Genomic DNA, 15,884 nt, shown 5'->3' with positions numbered 1-15,884 from the left:
GGCTCTTCCCTTGGCAGCAGCCTCTCCCCAAACCCCAAACCCCTGCCCGTGTCCCTGCTGGGGGGCAGAAGGGATGGGGAGGGATGGGGAGGCTGCAGGAGCCCTGCAGGCTCAGGCTGAGCAGGGGCTCACTCTGCAGCAGTGCTGGCACCCTGGCAGGGAGCTGTGCCAGGATTTACAACCTCTCCTGCAATGGAAGCTCCCCACACTGCCCAGCCCCAGGTGGGAACAGCCAGGGAACCCCCACAGTGAGAGAACAGAGCCAGGGTGTCCCAGAGCAGAGTGAGACAATCCCACTTTATTGGAACTCTCAGAGAGTCGGACGCTGAAGAACTTGGTTCTGTCACAGCAGGGTTTGTACAACAGCAACAGGAACACAACAGGAGATGGGGCACTGAACTTTGCATCTGGAGAAAATCCAACCATGAACTTCAGCAGCGCTGTACCTGCAACAATCCACAGGGACAAGGGGAAGGGGCAAACCCACCGAGACCCCCGGTCACAAACCCCCTGTAAGGAGCCTGGTGCCCCCTGGTTGGACTGGCAGGGGAGGGAGAGATGCTGGCAGGGCACCAGGGACACAGTTTAAGGGGAAACTCCCCCAAAGCTGGGGGTCTGGCCCCCACTCAGCAATTGTTCAAGTCTTATAAATTCAAACATATTTCTTTCCATTTAAATAACAAGTGCTTCAGGTACAAGGCTTGGGATGCCTGGTTTGTAACCCAGTTTCAAGTGCACACAAGCAGGAATAGATTTTTTAAACAAAACTATATATATATATATATATATATTTGCACACGCATACACACACATGCACACTGTGGATTTTGTGCTGCACCATTGAGCTGGAGATGATGGAATGGGCCTGGCACCAGGAGCTGCTCACCTGTGGCACCACTCACCCTAAAGCTGCTAAAGATCTGCATTATTTTTGCCAGTACTGGTCCCCAAAGGTCTCCCCAGGTGGAGCTGCTGCTCAGGCAGTCCCTGCAGCTGGAGTTGTGCAGAAAATTCCGTGTGCAGCATTTCTGCAGGATCCTCTCTTGTCAGAGTCCCTGAGCAGGTGGGCGGCCTCCAGCTGGCGGTGGGTGTGGAGATGCTGGGCAGAGCAGAGCTGTGAGAGGCTGGGCAGAGCAGGCTCACACCCACACGGCCGTGTTGATGTCAAACCCTGCCTGGCTGTAGTCTCTGGGCTCGGGCACTTTCCTGGTGCCCACCTTGGGGAGCTCACCATGGCCCTCTGCCCTTGGGCACCTCTCTGCCTTGCTGTGGTGGCTCTGCAGGTTCCCGTGCAGGGGCAGGTAAAACGTGCCCTTGAGTTTGCTGATCTTTTTGGACCTCTTGGAGATGTGGGGCTGTTTGTCCTCGGGAGGGAGCCAGCAAGGCTTCTCCTTGAGCAGCCTGTCGCGGTCCGGCCGCACGCTGCGCAGGAACTTCTTGAAGATGTTGGTGGTGAGGGAGAACTTCCTGCAGAGCTCCTGGGACCTGCTCAGGGACAGGGAGGCCTCGCCCTTGTCGCCCTTCTTGTCCAGCTCGGGCAGGTCCAGCCAGTTGCCCACCAGGTCCGCGAAGATGTTGTCGCCCAGCACCAGCGGCTGCCGGTTCCTGCTCTGCGACATCAGGGACGAGGTCCAGTCGTGGCCATCGTCACAGCCCGGGCACTCCTGGCACGGTGGCCACGCCCCAGCCGTGCCCTGGCCCGGCTCCGGTGCCCGGGGCGCTGAGGAGGGTCCCTTAGGGGGGCACACGCCGTCCCTGCAGAGGCTCTGCGAGGAGCAGGGGCTGTCCCGGGGCTGGTGGCTCTCTGGGGACGCAGCAGGCTGGCACAGGCCGGCTGGCTGCGGCACAGGACACGCCAGGGACGGGGGGCAGCATCCCTGGGTGTCCCCCAGCCCCGTCCCCGTGCCGCTCCTGCAGCAGTGGCGCTGCTCCGAGAGCTCCAGGTGCTCCAGGGCCGTCTGCACCTGCAGCAGCTTCAGCTCCTGCAGGGCGCCCATCATGCAGTTCATCTGCTCGTGCAGCCCGTCACCCACCTCCTTCATGGACAGCTGTGGGGGAGAGCACAGCGGGTCAGGGTCTCCAGGGTCAGGGTCCCCAGCAGTGTCCCCATGGGTCAGGGTCCCCAGGGTCAGGGTCCCCAGCAGTGTCCCCATGGGTCAGGGTCCCCAGCAGTGTCCCCAGGGCAGCAGAGCAGGGCTGAGCAGCTCGCTGGGCCATGCCCTTCCTCCTGGCCACCTCTGCCATCCATCCCACCTGCACTGCACCCACTTCAGCCAACAGCACTCCGATTCTCCTTAGATTTCTCTAGGAGCGTCCCTCTAGGATTAAGAGGAGCTGACAGAAGTGGATTGTTTGACCTGACAACAAAAATAAAGAGTTTGGGTTCCCATTAATTGCTTGGCAGGCAGAAGCCCAAGGTGTAGAACTATGAATGGGTTTGGCTGCTGCCAGTTTTAGAATGTTCTCGTGCTTTTGAGTCCATTGTGCCCTGCTGCCAGCTGAAATCAGGAGCCAGAACAGAGCCCTGCTTCCTCACCTGAAGTGCTCAAGTAGATTAAAAATAAACCCCAGGAAGAATTAAATTGTTACTCCATAACCCATCTCCAGCCCTCAATGCCCTCAGCACAGGCCCCTCTCGCTAGAGGACAATCAAAGACATTTCAATGCACTGGAAATTTTGCACAGAACAACAAACAAACTCCAGGATTACTTACATTCAAGCAGGAATTCTCTGATTCCCAGGCTAGGACCTTTAGTAGCAGTTCTGCTTCGTCCCTGAACCTCACTACAAAGATTGAACTTTCTTCACCAGGCTTAAAATAAGCAAGTTACTCTCCAGAGCTTCCCAGCTCCCCCTTTATTCGCTCTGCTGCTTTCTCTCTCTCCTGCAGGATCTGGATCGTATTCCCAAAGCAGCACCAGGAAACACACGGGCTCCACTTCCCAACAGCTGCCATGAGTCATTTTTAGCAGGAGGGGAGTGGGGCTGGCAGGGCTGCAGCGAGGCCGTGTCACTTCACTCTGCTGAGGGGTTTGCAGAGATTACCCCGTCCAGGCAGCTCCAGCCTACGCTGTCACCAGCACTCTAAAAAGCTCATCACCATTTCTTGTACAGATCTCAAGATTAGGGTGAAAAGGGCCAGCTTTTTCTGTTATTCTTATGTTCAGCTTTACATTAGCAAGCTTTATTTCCTACATCTCCTTCATTTTACCCAAGCTGGCTCAATTACTCGCTCTATTTCCATCTCTGTACGTGGAGCTGAGCAGTGAGGAAGAGCAGCCGTCAGAGAATTGTGACAGCCCAGCTCTCCAAGGGGAAACTGCTCCACAGTTTCGGACCACAAATCCCATGTCAAACCCCAGAACCTGGAACTAAACTCACCAGCAGGTTACAGACATTTTTCAGAGTTTTCCTCTCAAGGAACTTGTTTATCACCCAGAATGAGCACACAACTACAAAGACACAGAAAACCTGTGCTCAGCTTCCTGATTTCACAACCCAGAGCCTCCAGCTATGGCGTTTCTTAGCATCAGCAAATAAACTCCTGCTGCAGAGGTGCAAATAATGTCCCAATTGCATCCTCACCGTGTCCCTGTTCCCACCCCGAGCTGGGGCCAGCCTCAGAGAGAACTGCACCTTACCTCTCCAGATTGCTGAGATGCTGCTCGTCCTAACCCTCCTTGCCTTATTAATGGCAGTCTGGTTTATCTGGGGCTTTGGAAAAAGCTGGATTTGGAGCCAGCCTGGCCCCTCATTGGCCATTCCCACCAAATCCCCCGGGCAGTAATCGCGCCCTGGGGAGCGCGGGGTCCTGCCCTGGACGGGGCTCCTCCAGCCCCCCTGGCACCTGCCCGGCAATTCCCCAGCTACAGGGAACTGCCCCGGGCCCCCGGGAACTGCCCCGGGCTGGGGCAGCTCTGCAGGGCTCAGCCAGGCCAGCCCCGGGAGCATTAACCCTTCCTGGGCAGTGTGGGCAGTGCTGCTCACAGGCAGAGCCAGCTGCCCCACAGGAACAGACAGAGGAACAGACTGAGCCCAAAGGCAGCACCTCTCCTCCTGAACCAAGCACCTGGGGCTGCCAAAGCTGGGCCAGCACCAGCCTGGGCAGCTGAACTGCTGGAGAGAAGAGGAGATGTTCTCCTGTGAATGAGTGGGGGTCCTGGGCTGAGCCCTGGCAGCACAGCAGAGGAGAGGGGGCTTTGGGCTGTGCCCCCTTGGTTCCCTGCCCTGGGAGGGGCAATCCCACCCTCCAGCCCCTCCAGCAATGTGAACCCCGCCAGCAGCGACCGAGCTCTCAACATCCCGAGCCTTCCAACCCTGCGGGCAAACACTTTTGTAATTTTGGGTTGTGCAAGCTAGAAAATGAGGCAAACCAACCCGCTCTGCTTTATCTCCCGCTCTTCTCGGTGTCTGCTCAGTGTTGTACAGAATGGAGAGAGAGGGAAGCCCAGCCCAGGGTGAAGTCACTGCCTGGTGACCGAACAGCCCGCGGGGCTTGGATTCCATCCACCTGCAATTAACAGCACTCACCTTGGAGAGAAAATTCTGGAGGGAAAATAAACCTGCCCCCGTGTCTCACTGCCAGCCTCTCCTCCTTGCCAAGATCTCAGCTCTCCCAAGTCCAGACTGGCTTCTCTGAGGCTCTCCAGAAAAAGAACAATGTCCCAGGGAGGAGAGATCCCCTCCCTGGCAGAGGGTCAGGACTGAACTGCCTGCTCTGTGACAAGAAAAAGGGATTCTGCAAAAAATTCAGCAGATTGGGCTGGAAATCAAATGGATGCCCTGCTGGAGGTGGTGGGAACTCCAGGCTGAAGGGACAGCCCTCACTGGCTCTGGGTCACACACTTCATGCACAAGGAACTCAGATTTGTGTCCCCAGGTGTCTCACCTGAGACACTCAGCCTTTCAACACAAGTGGTGGTTTGGCTTCTCTGCTTCCAAAAAAGCCCTCTTAGAACCAGGACAGCTTGCAGATACCCAAATCTAGCTCTATACACCAGTTAAAAATCAGATGCCTCAAATTGGATCTCATTATCCCTGAGACTTTTGCAATCCCTAAAAATTGGCATGAAAAATTTGGTGCCTAATTCTGCACAAGCCAACTCATGCCTTTTGAAGCAAGACAAGTACTCACAGGGCTGTGCTCCCCTTCGGTGCCCGGGACCGGGGTGTGCTGGGAGAGGTTCCTTCTGCAGCTCTGAGGTGTTACCTGGCTCTCCTCCTGTGCAGGTGGGAGCCAGCTCTGCCTCAGTGCTCCTCAGAGCAAGGCTCATTCACACTGCAGACACCCCAAGCACTGAGAACTGAAGCGCAAAACTCAAAATTTCACTTTCAAATGACCGTCAGGGAATATTCAACATGGGGGGAACCAAAGCAAAGCTGCCAGAGCTCATACACAGAGTGGTTTCTGCACTGGCAGTGCCCCATCCTGAGCAGCAAAGCACAACTGCTTTGGAAGCCATCCTGTCCATGATCTCCTCACCCCAAACAATAACCCACAACTGCTTTGGAAGCCACCCTGTCCATGATCTCCTCACCCAAACAATAACCCACAACTGCTTTGGAAGCCACCCTGTCCATGATCTCCTCACCCCAAACAATAACCCACAACTGCTTTGGAAGCCACCCTGTCCATGATCTCCTCACCCCAAACAATAACCCACAACTGCTTTACCCAGCTGGTGAATCACTGATCTCCACCACTGATTCACAGAACCTGGCCCAAGGAACCTTCTCCAGCAGTTACTGGCATTTCATCAACCCCAAACACCTGAGATCCACAAACAAGGGAGATTTTCCTTCCCCTTCCCAGGTAAATCAGTAACCTTTCCCAGCCCCTTTGGGAATTGGTGTTCTCCTGCTACACCTCCCTTCTCTGAGCTCTCAGGATCAGTTCCAGCCCATCTCCTGCAGCCACAGCCCTGCATCCCCAGCTCGGTGCTGCTGATGGAAAGGAAAAGCCCAGAGCTGGGAAGAAGAGCCCTGAGTGTGTTTGTCACAACGAGGAGGAAGACAGATGTGCAGCTCTTAGGAAAAAGAAATGCACACAGAGGAAGTTATTGCTAAGAGGACAGGAAAGAACAAATGGCAAATAGTTCTTAATAATAGTTCTGATGGGCAACAGAGGCAGCACCAAACAATTGGTATTTAAAGCAGATGACATAAGAGAGACTGAAATTATTTTAGAACTGCTGAGCTGACCATATTGTTTCTGTGTTTCCCTTTGGGTCAGTAACTGGATTAATCTCCTGCAAGCCTGCAGTTGTGGCTGGCCATGGCCTTGCTGCACACTAGAGCTCACACACAGCTCTCCCCAGCCCCTCGTTCCACCTTTCTTTTCCTTCCCCTGGAGCATGCCAAGGGCCTGCAGCTGTCCTTCAGTCCTTGCATTTTATCACAATAATTTCAAGTCTCTCTTTTACCTATTCCCAGGGTAGGTGTGCGTGGGATGCTGACTGTGAGCTCACAGTTTATCTGAAAGAGGAAGGATGCTGAAACTGAACCTGAGACTCCCCCTCATAACAATTTCAACAGACCCCAAGCAGATGTTAACCATGACAGATGTGGCTCACACCACTCCATTACCCACCTTCCTTCCCACTGCAAGGATATTGTTTGTGCTTCCCAGTCACACTCCCTGTGCTTAAAGGCAAATCAGAAAAATCAATTCTCCTCAACCAGGATAAAAATGGGCCAAAAATAACTCCAAACTTCAGATTTCACTCACAGCCCAAGGAGAAGAGAGACCACTGGCCACTGAAGATGATGGTTAGAAGTGTCAGTTCTCAGCACAGACCTGCTGTCCTGGGAATCTGCTCTTTAACATTCCTGATTATGTGAAACTGGTAGTCTGAAAAATCCACCCTCATCTTTAGGTGGCTGCTCTGGAAATAACCCAGAGGCCAAACCTGTGACTGCCTTCTGTCCCCAGTTAAACACGACAGGACATCTGCTGCCAAGTCACTCCTTTGCACCATCCCCTCAGGAACACCAAGGGATGAGATCTGTGACACCACCCACCCTCCTGCTCTGCCTCCAGCAGCAGGGTGAGGTCACCCAAAAAGGGACCTGCATTGCCTGGAGCTGCCTGTTCCCATCACCCAAAAAGGGCCCTGCATCACCTGGAGCTGCCTGTTCCCATCACCCAAAAAGGGCCCTGCATCACCTGGAGCTGCCTGCTCCCATCACCCAAAAAGGGCCCTGCATCACCTGGAGCTGCCTGTTCCCATCACCCAAAAAGGGCCCTGCATCACCTGGAGCTGCCTGTTCCCATCACCCAAAAAGGGCTCTGCATCCCTGGGACCTGCATCCCTTGGGACCTGCATCACCTGGAGCTGCCTGTTCCCACCTGCTGCAGCTGCAGCAGTGGCCCTGGGCCCTCGGGGCTGTCCCTGGTGCCTGGCACACTGCACAGCACCCGCGCTGCCCCTGCAGAGAGAGCAGGATGCAAACACAGCACAGCCCTCGGAGCGTGACACAGTTACCGGAATAGGACCTGGTGTCAGACAAAGAGGAAAAATAATTGGCTGTATTTGCAGCCGGACCCAATGTTCTATTCCTGCAGGATATTCATAGCAAGAAACACTGTCTACCAGGACATAAATTAATGTAAGAAGGGAGTCAGACTCATCAAACTCAGTAATTCGATGCGTTTATGACAAATGTGCAGGAAGAACATTAGAAGTTCCAGTCAGAGTGGTGACTGAAATACTTTTCCTCCCAGAAGAAAGCAACAGAAAGCCCAGATATATCCTGGATTCATCTGCCAGACCAAAACATGCCAAGCGAGGTTACAAGCACAGCCAAGTAAGGTTACAGGCACAGCTAACACGGCTGTGCCCCCTGGCCTGTTACACCACACATACCCCACATGCCAGATGAATCTGCCCCATGGACTCAGCAGTCCCAGACACAAAACAAGGATTTATTCCACCTGCAGAGAGCCCCATGCCCCATCCCACAGTCCATGGGTGGTGCTGGGCACATCAGTTCAAGCTGTCCTGCTGTCTGAGGGTGCAGCAGGCACTGCCATGTGCAGCACAGAAATAAACTCCTCTCTGCCAATTCCCCAGCCAGACAGCTCCTGCTGAACCTGAGCCTTCAGCTGAGATAACTCTGTGACAGCTCTGCTGTGCCTCAGGACAACGCCTGCAGATCCCAAATGCACCAAAGGGCGCTGAGGATGGGGATAAAGGGCAGGAATGGCACCCTCCCAAGCTCTGGGGCACATTTCACAAGTGCCAGGGGAGGACAGATGACAGGAGTGCAGGAGCACAGCCTATTATTCCATCACCAGAGCTGGAAACCAGCACGTTCCCAGCAGCCACAGTGCACCCACGAAGCCCAGGGGCTCCCAGAGCAGAAAAGGTCTCACGCATTTCCTGCAGCCGAGGTGCAGAGAGCTGGCACAGCCCTGGGAAAGCTGCCCGGGCCGAGGGTGTCCTGCTCCCAGGGATGAATGGCTGTGTCAGCCGAGGCTCCCCAGCACTGCTGTGGAAGCTTCTGAATGGATTCCAATCAAAGGGACACCACACATGCCAGAAACGATCAGCTTACAATGGGAAGCAGGCGGCTGCAGCGGGAGAGCTCTCCCCACTGACTGAAAGGGGTCAGATTGATCCTGGGCAGCCCTGGCACAGCTTTCCCACAGGAAACGGGGAGAGCAGGGCAGTGCCCCACTGGCTGCCTTGCCTGGCACAGCTCACACAGGTGACACAGGGGGGCCCCCAGCCAAACACACCAGCCATTAAATGTGGTTTTAGTAAACAAAGCAAGGGAAAGGAAAAACAGAGCTGGAATCCTCCTGTCTCACACTGCTGGGGGATTGAGTTGCACTGGAAGATAGCCTTTCCTTGGGAACTGGGAGCTGTGCCAACATCCACTATTTTCTGAGAAAATCTCCTCAAAACTGGCCAAAAGTCTGGTTTGCCACACCAGAGGCTGCCTGCACTGAGACAAACTGAACTTCTGCTAATGGGACAGTCTCTAACCCTGCCTTGTGACACTGAGCAGCCCTAGAAAGCCTGGCTGGTCACCGAGGGAAGTTCTGCAGAATCTCCCTGCACAGCAGGGCTGCTCCTTGGCCACAGCACAGCCTGGTGTGTTCCTAAATGCATGGGATGCCCAGAGCTGGACTCCCCTGCACCCACTCCGGTGGCCAAAGCCATTCTCACATTCCTGCCCATGTCCTGTGGCTCTGGAGCAGCCCAGGCTGGCAGGAGCTGCCCCGCAGCGAGGCAGAGGCAGAGGCAGAGCAGCAGCTCCCCAGCCCAGCTCCAGTGCCCAGGGTGCAGATGGGCCCAGCTGTCCCCGGGCTGCTCGCTGCCCTCCACAGAAACACTGCTCTGTTTCCATTCCGGGCTGCGGGGACACGAGGGATTCTGACAGGCTGGGATTGCTCCGGGCAGCGCCGAGGGGTTCCAGTGCTGCAGCTCCCACCGGCCCTGCAGCTGGAGGAGGAGGAGGAGGAGGAGGAGGAGGGCCCAGGCCTGTCCAGCTGCACCCTGCGGATGTCCCCAGAGCCGCTCACACCACGCTGGGATCACCCGTGTGAAAGGAAGTCCTGAACAACAAAACCCGGGCTGTGCGAGGGGAACCAATGGGGCTGGTGAAAACCCAATGTACAGAGACACGGGCTGCTCCCAGCAGAGTCACAGAGACACGGGCTGCTCCCAGCAGAGTCACAGCTCGCCCAGCTCAAGGTGACAACTGCCCCTTCCCAGGTACCAACTGCCCCTTCCCAGGCACCAACTGCCCCTTCCCAGGCTCCAACTGCCCCTTCCCAGGTACCAACTGCCCCTTCCCAGGCTCCAACTGCCCCTTCCCAGGTACCAACTGCCCCTTCCCAGGCTCCAACTGCCCCTTCCCAGGTACCAACTGCCCCTTCCCAGGCACCAACTGCCCCTTCCCAGGCTCCAACTGCCCCTTCCCAGGCACCAACTGCCCCTTCCCAGGGTTCCAACTGCCCCTTCCCAGGGCTTCAAGCCAAGCATACGCAGATTTATGCCAGGCTAAGTCATGGTTTATTCATATAATAAAAACTGTTGCATTTTTATAATTAAAAAAAATAAATTCCTGCATTATAGCAAGGACTGAACAAAGCCAGAATTTTCTCATTTAAAGTAATTTTTTCTGGCTTTCACATTAAATGTGAGGGATGACCTTTTCTGTTGAATATATTGACTCTTCAGAAGTTGTATTTTGCACTACAGAACAGGCATGTTTCAGACTCAGAGGTGCAATGTTCAGACTCCTCTACAAAAATACTGCTCCGATAACAAAACTGATTTGGTCAGAAGACAAAACACAGATTTAGGAACCTTATTCTTAGGATGTTCTTCTGGAAGCTATTCCTTCTCCCAGCTCAGATTTTCAAGGGCTGCCAGATTATTCTGTACATGCCCCGGTTGGCAGTTTGCATTTCATTCATCACACCCAGGGTACAGCACACCAGTGACTCCCATTCTCCTTTGTTTTAGTTTGTCTTTCACCTCCTGTGTTTGCTGGGGAAGCACTGGGAACGGCAGCGGGTTAAATGTCACTGCTGCCACGTTTATGCGGAGCAAAAGGCACTGCCCCAGCCGTGTTTCACAAGGCACCGGGATGTGGAGCAGCGCGGGGCTCTCCAGCCCCGGTTCTGCCCTGGGCACAGCTGGAGCTTCGCCTGCTCCTCAGGGACAGGGTCACGCACACAGAGCGATTCTGCAATGCACGGGGAGCACGAACCCGGCTGGAATCACCTCCCTCCAGTCCATGCCGGGAGCTTCTCTCATTCGGAAACTTCACCCAGCCGTTCTCGCTCTGCCTTGTCTTCCCCTTTTGTTCTCATTATCCATTTATCAGGATAATAACGCAGACTCCGAGCCAGCCCCGCTGGAGCCCTATTTTGGGAAGGATCGGTTCCTGCTGCCCAGCCCCGCAGGAACAGATCGCTGTGCTCTGCAGCCCCAGAGCACAGCAATCCCCTCGGGCTGCTGGACAAGCCCTGGCAAGCCCCGGGACCGGGGCTACCCCGAGCAGGAGCGGCGGGAGGGCGAAAACACCGCTCCTTTCTCACAAAGGCTTTTCTATTAAACAAGTACTTTCACAGGCTACCGGAGGTGCCAGCGCGCTCCCTTTAGATCCTTCCGACTCACAGAAAGTTGTTCCAATCCATCTCTGCGGCTGCTTCCCTGATTTCTGACCTGGGCGGGCAGCTGGTCCCTAAAGCCCCCGCACGGCCCCGCCGCGGTTTCTCTGACAGACGGACGGACCCCGACCCATAACCGGGACCTGCCTCTGCTCACGGGGATGGGGATGGCAGCGGCGGGGCCCCGACCCATAACCGGGACCTGCCTCTGCTCACGGGGATGGGGATGGCAGCGGCGGGACCCCGACCCATAACCGGGACCTGCCTCTGCTCACGGGGATGGCAGCACCGGGACCAAGACCCATAAGCGGGCCCCCCAAAGCCGCCCCGCGGGTGCCCCGACTCCCGGCCCTTACCAGCTCCTGCCGCAGGCGCCGCAGGTGCTGCTCCATGGCCCGGCTGGGCGCGGGGCCGCGGCGGGAGGGGAGGAGCGGGGGCAGTCCGGTGTCCGGGGGGCGGCTCCTGGAAGCTGTCCGGTGTCCGGTGTCTGTCCCGTGTCTGTCCCGTGTCTGTCCGCGGCTCTCCGGCGGGGCAGGGCACAGGGCGCGGGGCGGGCGCAGCGCGGCGGCGGCGGCGGGGCCGCGTGTGCGGGCGGCGGGGCGGGGGCGGCCGCATCCCCCGGCCCGGCCCCGGCGGCCGCGGCGCTGCTGGAGGCGGCGGCCGCTCCTCCCGGGCCGGCCCCGCGCCCCGCCCGTCCCCCGCTCCCCGCTCCCCGCTCCCCGCTCCCCGCTCCCCGCTCCCCGCCGAAGTTGGCGCTGGAGTTTGCGGCGCTCGGCGCTCCGCACGTCGCTCCGCGGGCGCGGACCACCCCGCCGAAAGCGCGGATTAACCTACATGGCCTTAATCGGGAGAAACTGCAAAGCCACCCGGCTGCGGTGTCCCCGTTCCGTCCTCACCGCGGGCTGTGCCCGGGCAGCGCGGGGGACATGGCGGGGCCCCGGGCCGGGACAGGAACACACGGACCGGGCCGGGAGAGGGACACACGGACCGGGCCGGGACACCGACACACGGACCGGGCCAGACAGGGACACACGGACCGGGCCGGGACACCGACACACGGACCGGGCCGGGACACCGACACACGGACCGGGCCAGACAGGGACACACGGACCGGGACAGACAGGGACACACGGACCGGGACAGACAGGGACACACGGACCGGGCCGGGACACCGACACACGGACCGGGACAGACAGGGACACACGGACCGGGACAGACAGGGACACACGGACCGGGCCGGGACACCGACACACGGACCGGGACAGACAGGGACACACGGACCGGGCCGGGACACCGACACACGGACCAGATGCGCCCTGTGCCAGGCCAGCACACAGAGAGCCGCAGGGACAGGTGTTCCCAGGTGTTCCCAGGTGTTCCCAGGTGTTCCCAGGTGTGCACGGTGCCTGAGCGCGGTTTATTTTTGCCCTCGCTGTTTCAGCCCGTGCCAGTCTCTGCGCACGCAGCAGCTCCTGGAAAACTCCGGGTGTGGGGATGTCGCAGCCACGGATGAGCCCCTCTAAGAGCAGGATTCTTTTATCTCAGATCAACAGCCTCCAATATCGCTTCTCACCGCAGGACACCAAACAGATGGACAGGCGAGCAGGGACAAAAATACAAACGCTTTTGGATCATCAGACTTCATAACTGCGCTGAATTTGAAAGGGTTTGAAGTTTTGAGTGTTTCTCACAAATAAATATTATTCTCATCTTATTTGCAAAATGTGTTGTTTAGATGATAAATGCTGAGTCCCCTGTGATATTTTAGCCTCAGTTGCTCTGCAATGCTAAAGAACTTGATAGGAGGAGAAATACTACTTTGTGGTTTCAAATTTGGGATTAAAAATGTAGTTACTTGGTTTTTTCCCATAAATTTCACAAAGATTGGCTAAAATTTTTGCCTCTCCAGGTCCTTATTTTTTGAAGGAAAACATTTTTATAGACGATAATAGGATTCAGTGTGTTTGCTTGTTTGTTTACAGAAACCAATTTCAGTGTTTTTGAAAGCTGACCTTTGTGTCAAAATCCAATTTAAATGGGAAATTTGCGATGTGCCCTTTCACATGTGTTTGGGAAACACTCCAGAGTTAATGTTTATTGATCCTTCCAGTGTCTGGGTTATTATGGGTCAAAATTTCCTGTCTCCTCGCTCATTTCAGGGCTCCCATTTCCCATCTGTTCAGCTGGGAACAGCATCTCTCTTCGAGGCTCTGTAGAATGTGGGGCTGTAAAGATATTAATTTATTGGAGAAATGACCTTATCAAAAAGTGAATCACTTCCAACAGGCCATGCCATGGTGTGAGTGGGTGCTTGCCAGTCCCGGCTCTTCCTTACAGTCTCAGCCAGCCGGCCCAGCTATGCTTTTTCCCTGAAATCCAGCAGGATTTGCTGGCCAGCTGGCCGTTCCCCATGGGCTGGGGTCAGGTGTGGATGTCACAGCCCGTCCCAGCATATGGCAGGGTGGGGAGCCAGGCAGCAGTGAGAGATCAGAAGGGTGGGATGGCCCCAGGAGCTGGAATGGCCCTGGCTGGGGCAGCTCCAGGGGCACAGGCACTGAGCGGGAGTGACCCCCAGGCCTTGCAGTGGCCCTGAGAGGGGTGAGGAAAGGGCCAGCCCAGCACCAGGTCACTGATCGTGTCCTGAATTACCTGATGCTGTCCCTCACAGTGCCCTGGCAGGGACAAGAAGGGCCAGCCAGCACCCGGGTCACTGGGTGAATTTAACCGAATTTACCTCATGCTGTCCCATTTGACTGTGGCAGTACAGCAGGGATGCCAGTGATCCCCACGGCTGTTGGAAGCACCAAACTGAACTCACACAACGTTTTACCTTCAGTGCATGTCAAGGATTCAGGAGGGCACCTGCACGTGTACAAGGCAAGTGGCAGATGCTGCAAGCTCCTGTGCCTCCTGCAAGACACCAGACTCTGTGATCTTCTGGCAGATGAACAGGAAGAGTTTCTAGGCTCTGTTTGGCTCTGCTAAGGACATCTTTTTGATCCCTTTTTCAGCCTCCAGGGCTGCTCCTGTCCCAGGAGACTGATAAAGGAGTTCAGGAGCACAGAATAAAAAAATAAAACAGAATATTCATGTGCTCCAAACTCCTGGGAACTTGCAAGAGAAGAGAAAAATCTGAACTATTTTCTCAGTAGGATTTCCTTAGTAAGCAGCATTTTTCTCCGGCGTGTAGACGACTGGTTGAAAGCAGCACCGACACCTCATGCCAGGCCCTGCACTCCTCCCGCTCTGTCGTGGTGTAAACCATGAGCAGATGGTGCAGTGCACTGGAAAATCAGATCTCCAAGAAAATACAGAGCCAAGAATAAAACTCCCTGAAGCAGAAAGCTACATGGTTTATTTCAGGACAAAAAGAAAAACTGAGATCCTTGGGCAAAAATTAGAATACTCCTTCAGAGCGGAGTATTCCACTGCTGTGAACTGCCTCGTTCATTCCTGATTGAGGAAACGTCCCTCCCTTCACAGCTGAAGGCTCATCTCATTTGTTGTCTTTCAGTTCATTGATCTGGTTTCTCCAGGCTCCCACGTGACTGTTCTTTGCTGAACTAACAAGCGTGGTTATCACTGAATTTTCTTTCCTTTCGACTTTCTTGCACACTGACGACAAACCTTTCAGAATTTCCTCCCACTTTAGCTGCAGCATGACCTGAATTGCATCCATCCTTGTTTAAACCCACTGGGGCAGAAACATCCAGCCACGATAGGTAAGGCTGTAATGCCAGAACTTTGTCTGGTTTTATATTTGTGCATAAAGAGATAAAATAGGCCTGAAAATATTCCTGTTCCTTCCATTAAGTCTATTTTAGTGCATACAGTCTCTGCACTTGTGGCCTTTGTATTATAAAGTTCTGACATGCCCTAGCCTCGCTATGCCCTATCCTCAAAATTAAACTTTTAATGCTGCTCCAGCCAAATTCCAGCTGCTGGCATTGCTGTGCCTGCCCTGGAGTGCCAGGAGTGAGGAGCAGGGAGCTCCTTGTGCAGCACTGCCTTGTGCTGAGCATCTCTTGGATTTCCTCTCGGCTCGCTGCCTTCTCGTGACCTACATCCTGCTCACACGAGCTCAAAAAATAATTTAGCAAATCTTGGTATCTAAGATTAAACTGGGATGATGTTTGTTTATTTGGAGGAGAACAACAGCAGTGAAACACTGACATTTCTCTGTGCAGAGCTCAAATTGCTGCTCTGACCCGACCCCTAAGATCTCCTTGCTTTTATCTGCAGCTGCGCCCAGCATGTGCCTGTGCTGCCTGCCCCGTGGATTTGGGATTCCATCTGAAACCTGGGAAGTTCTCCCTGATCCTCGGGAAGAATGAGCCTGACAAGGAACCCAGTCCATTCCTCAGGAGGGCACCGAGATGTGCCTCGGGTGGATGTGAGCCATCACCATCCTCCTCCTTGTCATTATTGATGATAACTGCATGCAGCAGACTCGCTGGGAAGAGCCCAGAGCTTTGTCATCACTGAGGGAACAGAGAGGATTCTGCTGCTCCCAAGACTTGCTGCTCCTGGTAACGTGCCATGCAGCTTTCTTTTCCAGAGGGCAAGGGAATGTGCAGGGTGCCCAGAGTCAGATTTGTGGGGAATATGCAGTCACTGTCTGTGCTGGATCAATGGCCCTTTCGCTGTCCCAAGCTCTACTGTACAGAGAACAAACACAGTTTCCATGGCAGTGCAAACACAAATACAGCCCACACTCCAAAGAGTGACTCACACGTGCTGCAGAGAACAGAGAAA

General features: G+C 55.2%; 1 protein-coding gene across 1 annotated transcript; it reads right to left on the bottom strand.

Moving 5' to 3' along the window:
- Positions 1 to 277: 277 nt before the first annotated feature.
- Positions 278 to 11,631, bottom strand: INKA2 (inka box actin regulator 2). Its single transcript, XM_059488036.1, has 2 exons — positions 11,486 to 11,631; positions 278 to 2,048 (listed from the first exon to the last, which is right to left on the bottom strand). The coding sequence occupies exons 1-2, from the start codon at positions 11,519 to 11,521 to the stop codon at positions 1,140 to 1,142; spliced, it is 945 nt and encodes a 314-aa protein (XP_059344019.1). The 5' UTR covers positions 11,522 to 11,631; the 3' UTR covers positions 278 to 1,139.
- Positions 11,632 to 15,884: the final 4,253 nt, after the last annotated feature.

Source organism: Ammospiza nelsoni, chromosome 23, assembly GCF_027579445.1.
Source record: "Ammospiza nelsoni isolate bAmmNel1 chromosome 23, bAmmNel1.pri, whole genome shotgun sequence".
NCBI classification, from domain to species: Eukaryota; Metazoa; Chordata; class Aves; order Passeriformes; family Passerellidae; genus Ammospiza; species Ammospiza nelsoni.
The sequence above is the reverse complement of the archived record's forward strand: the minus strand, read 5'-3'. Positions and strand labels throughout refer to the sequence as shown.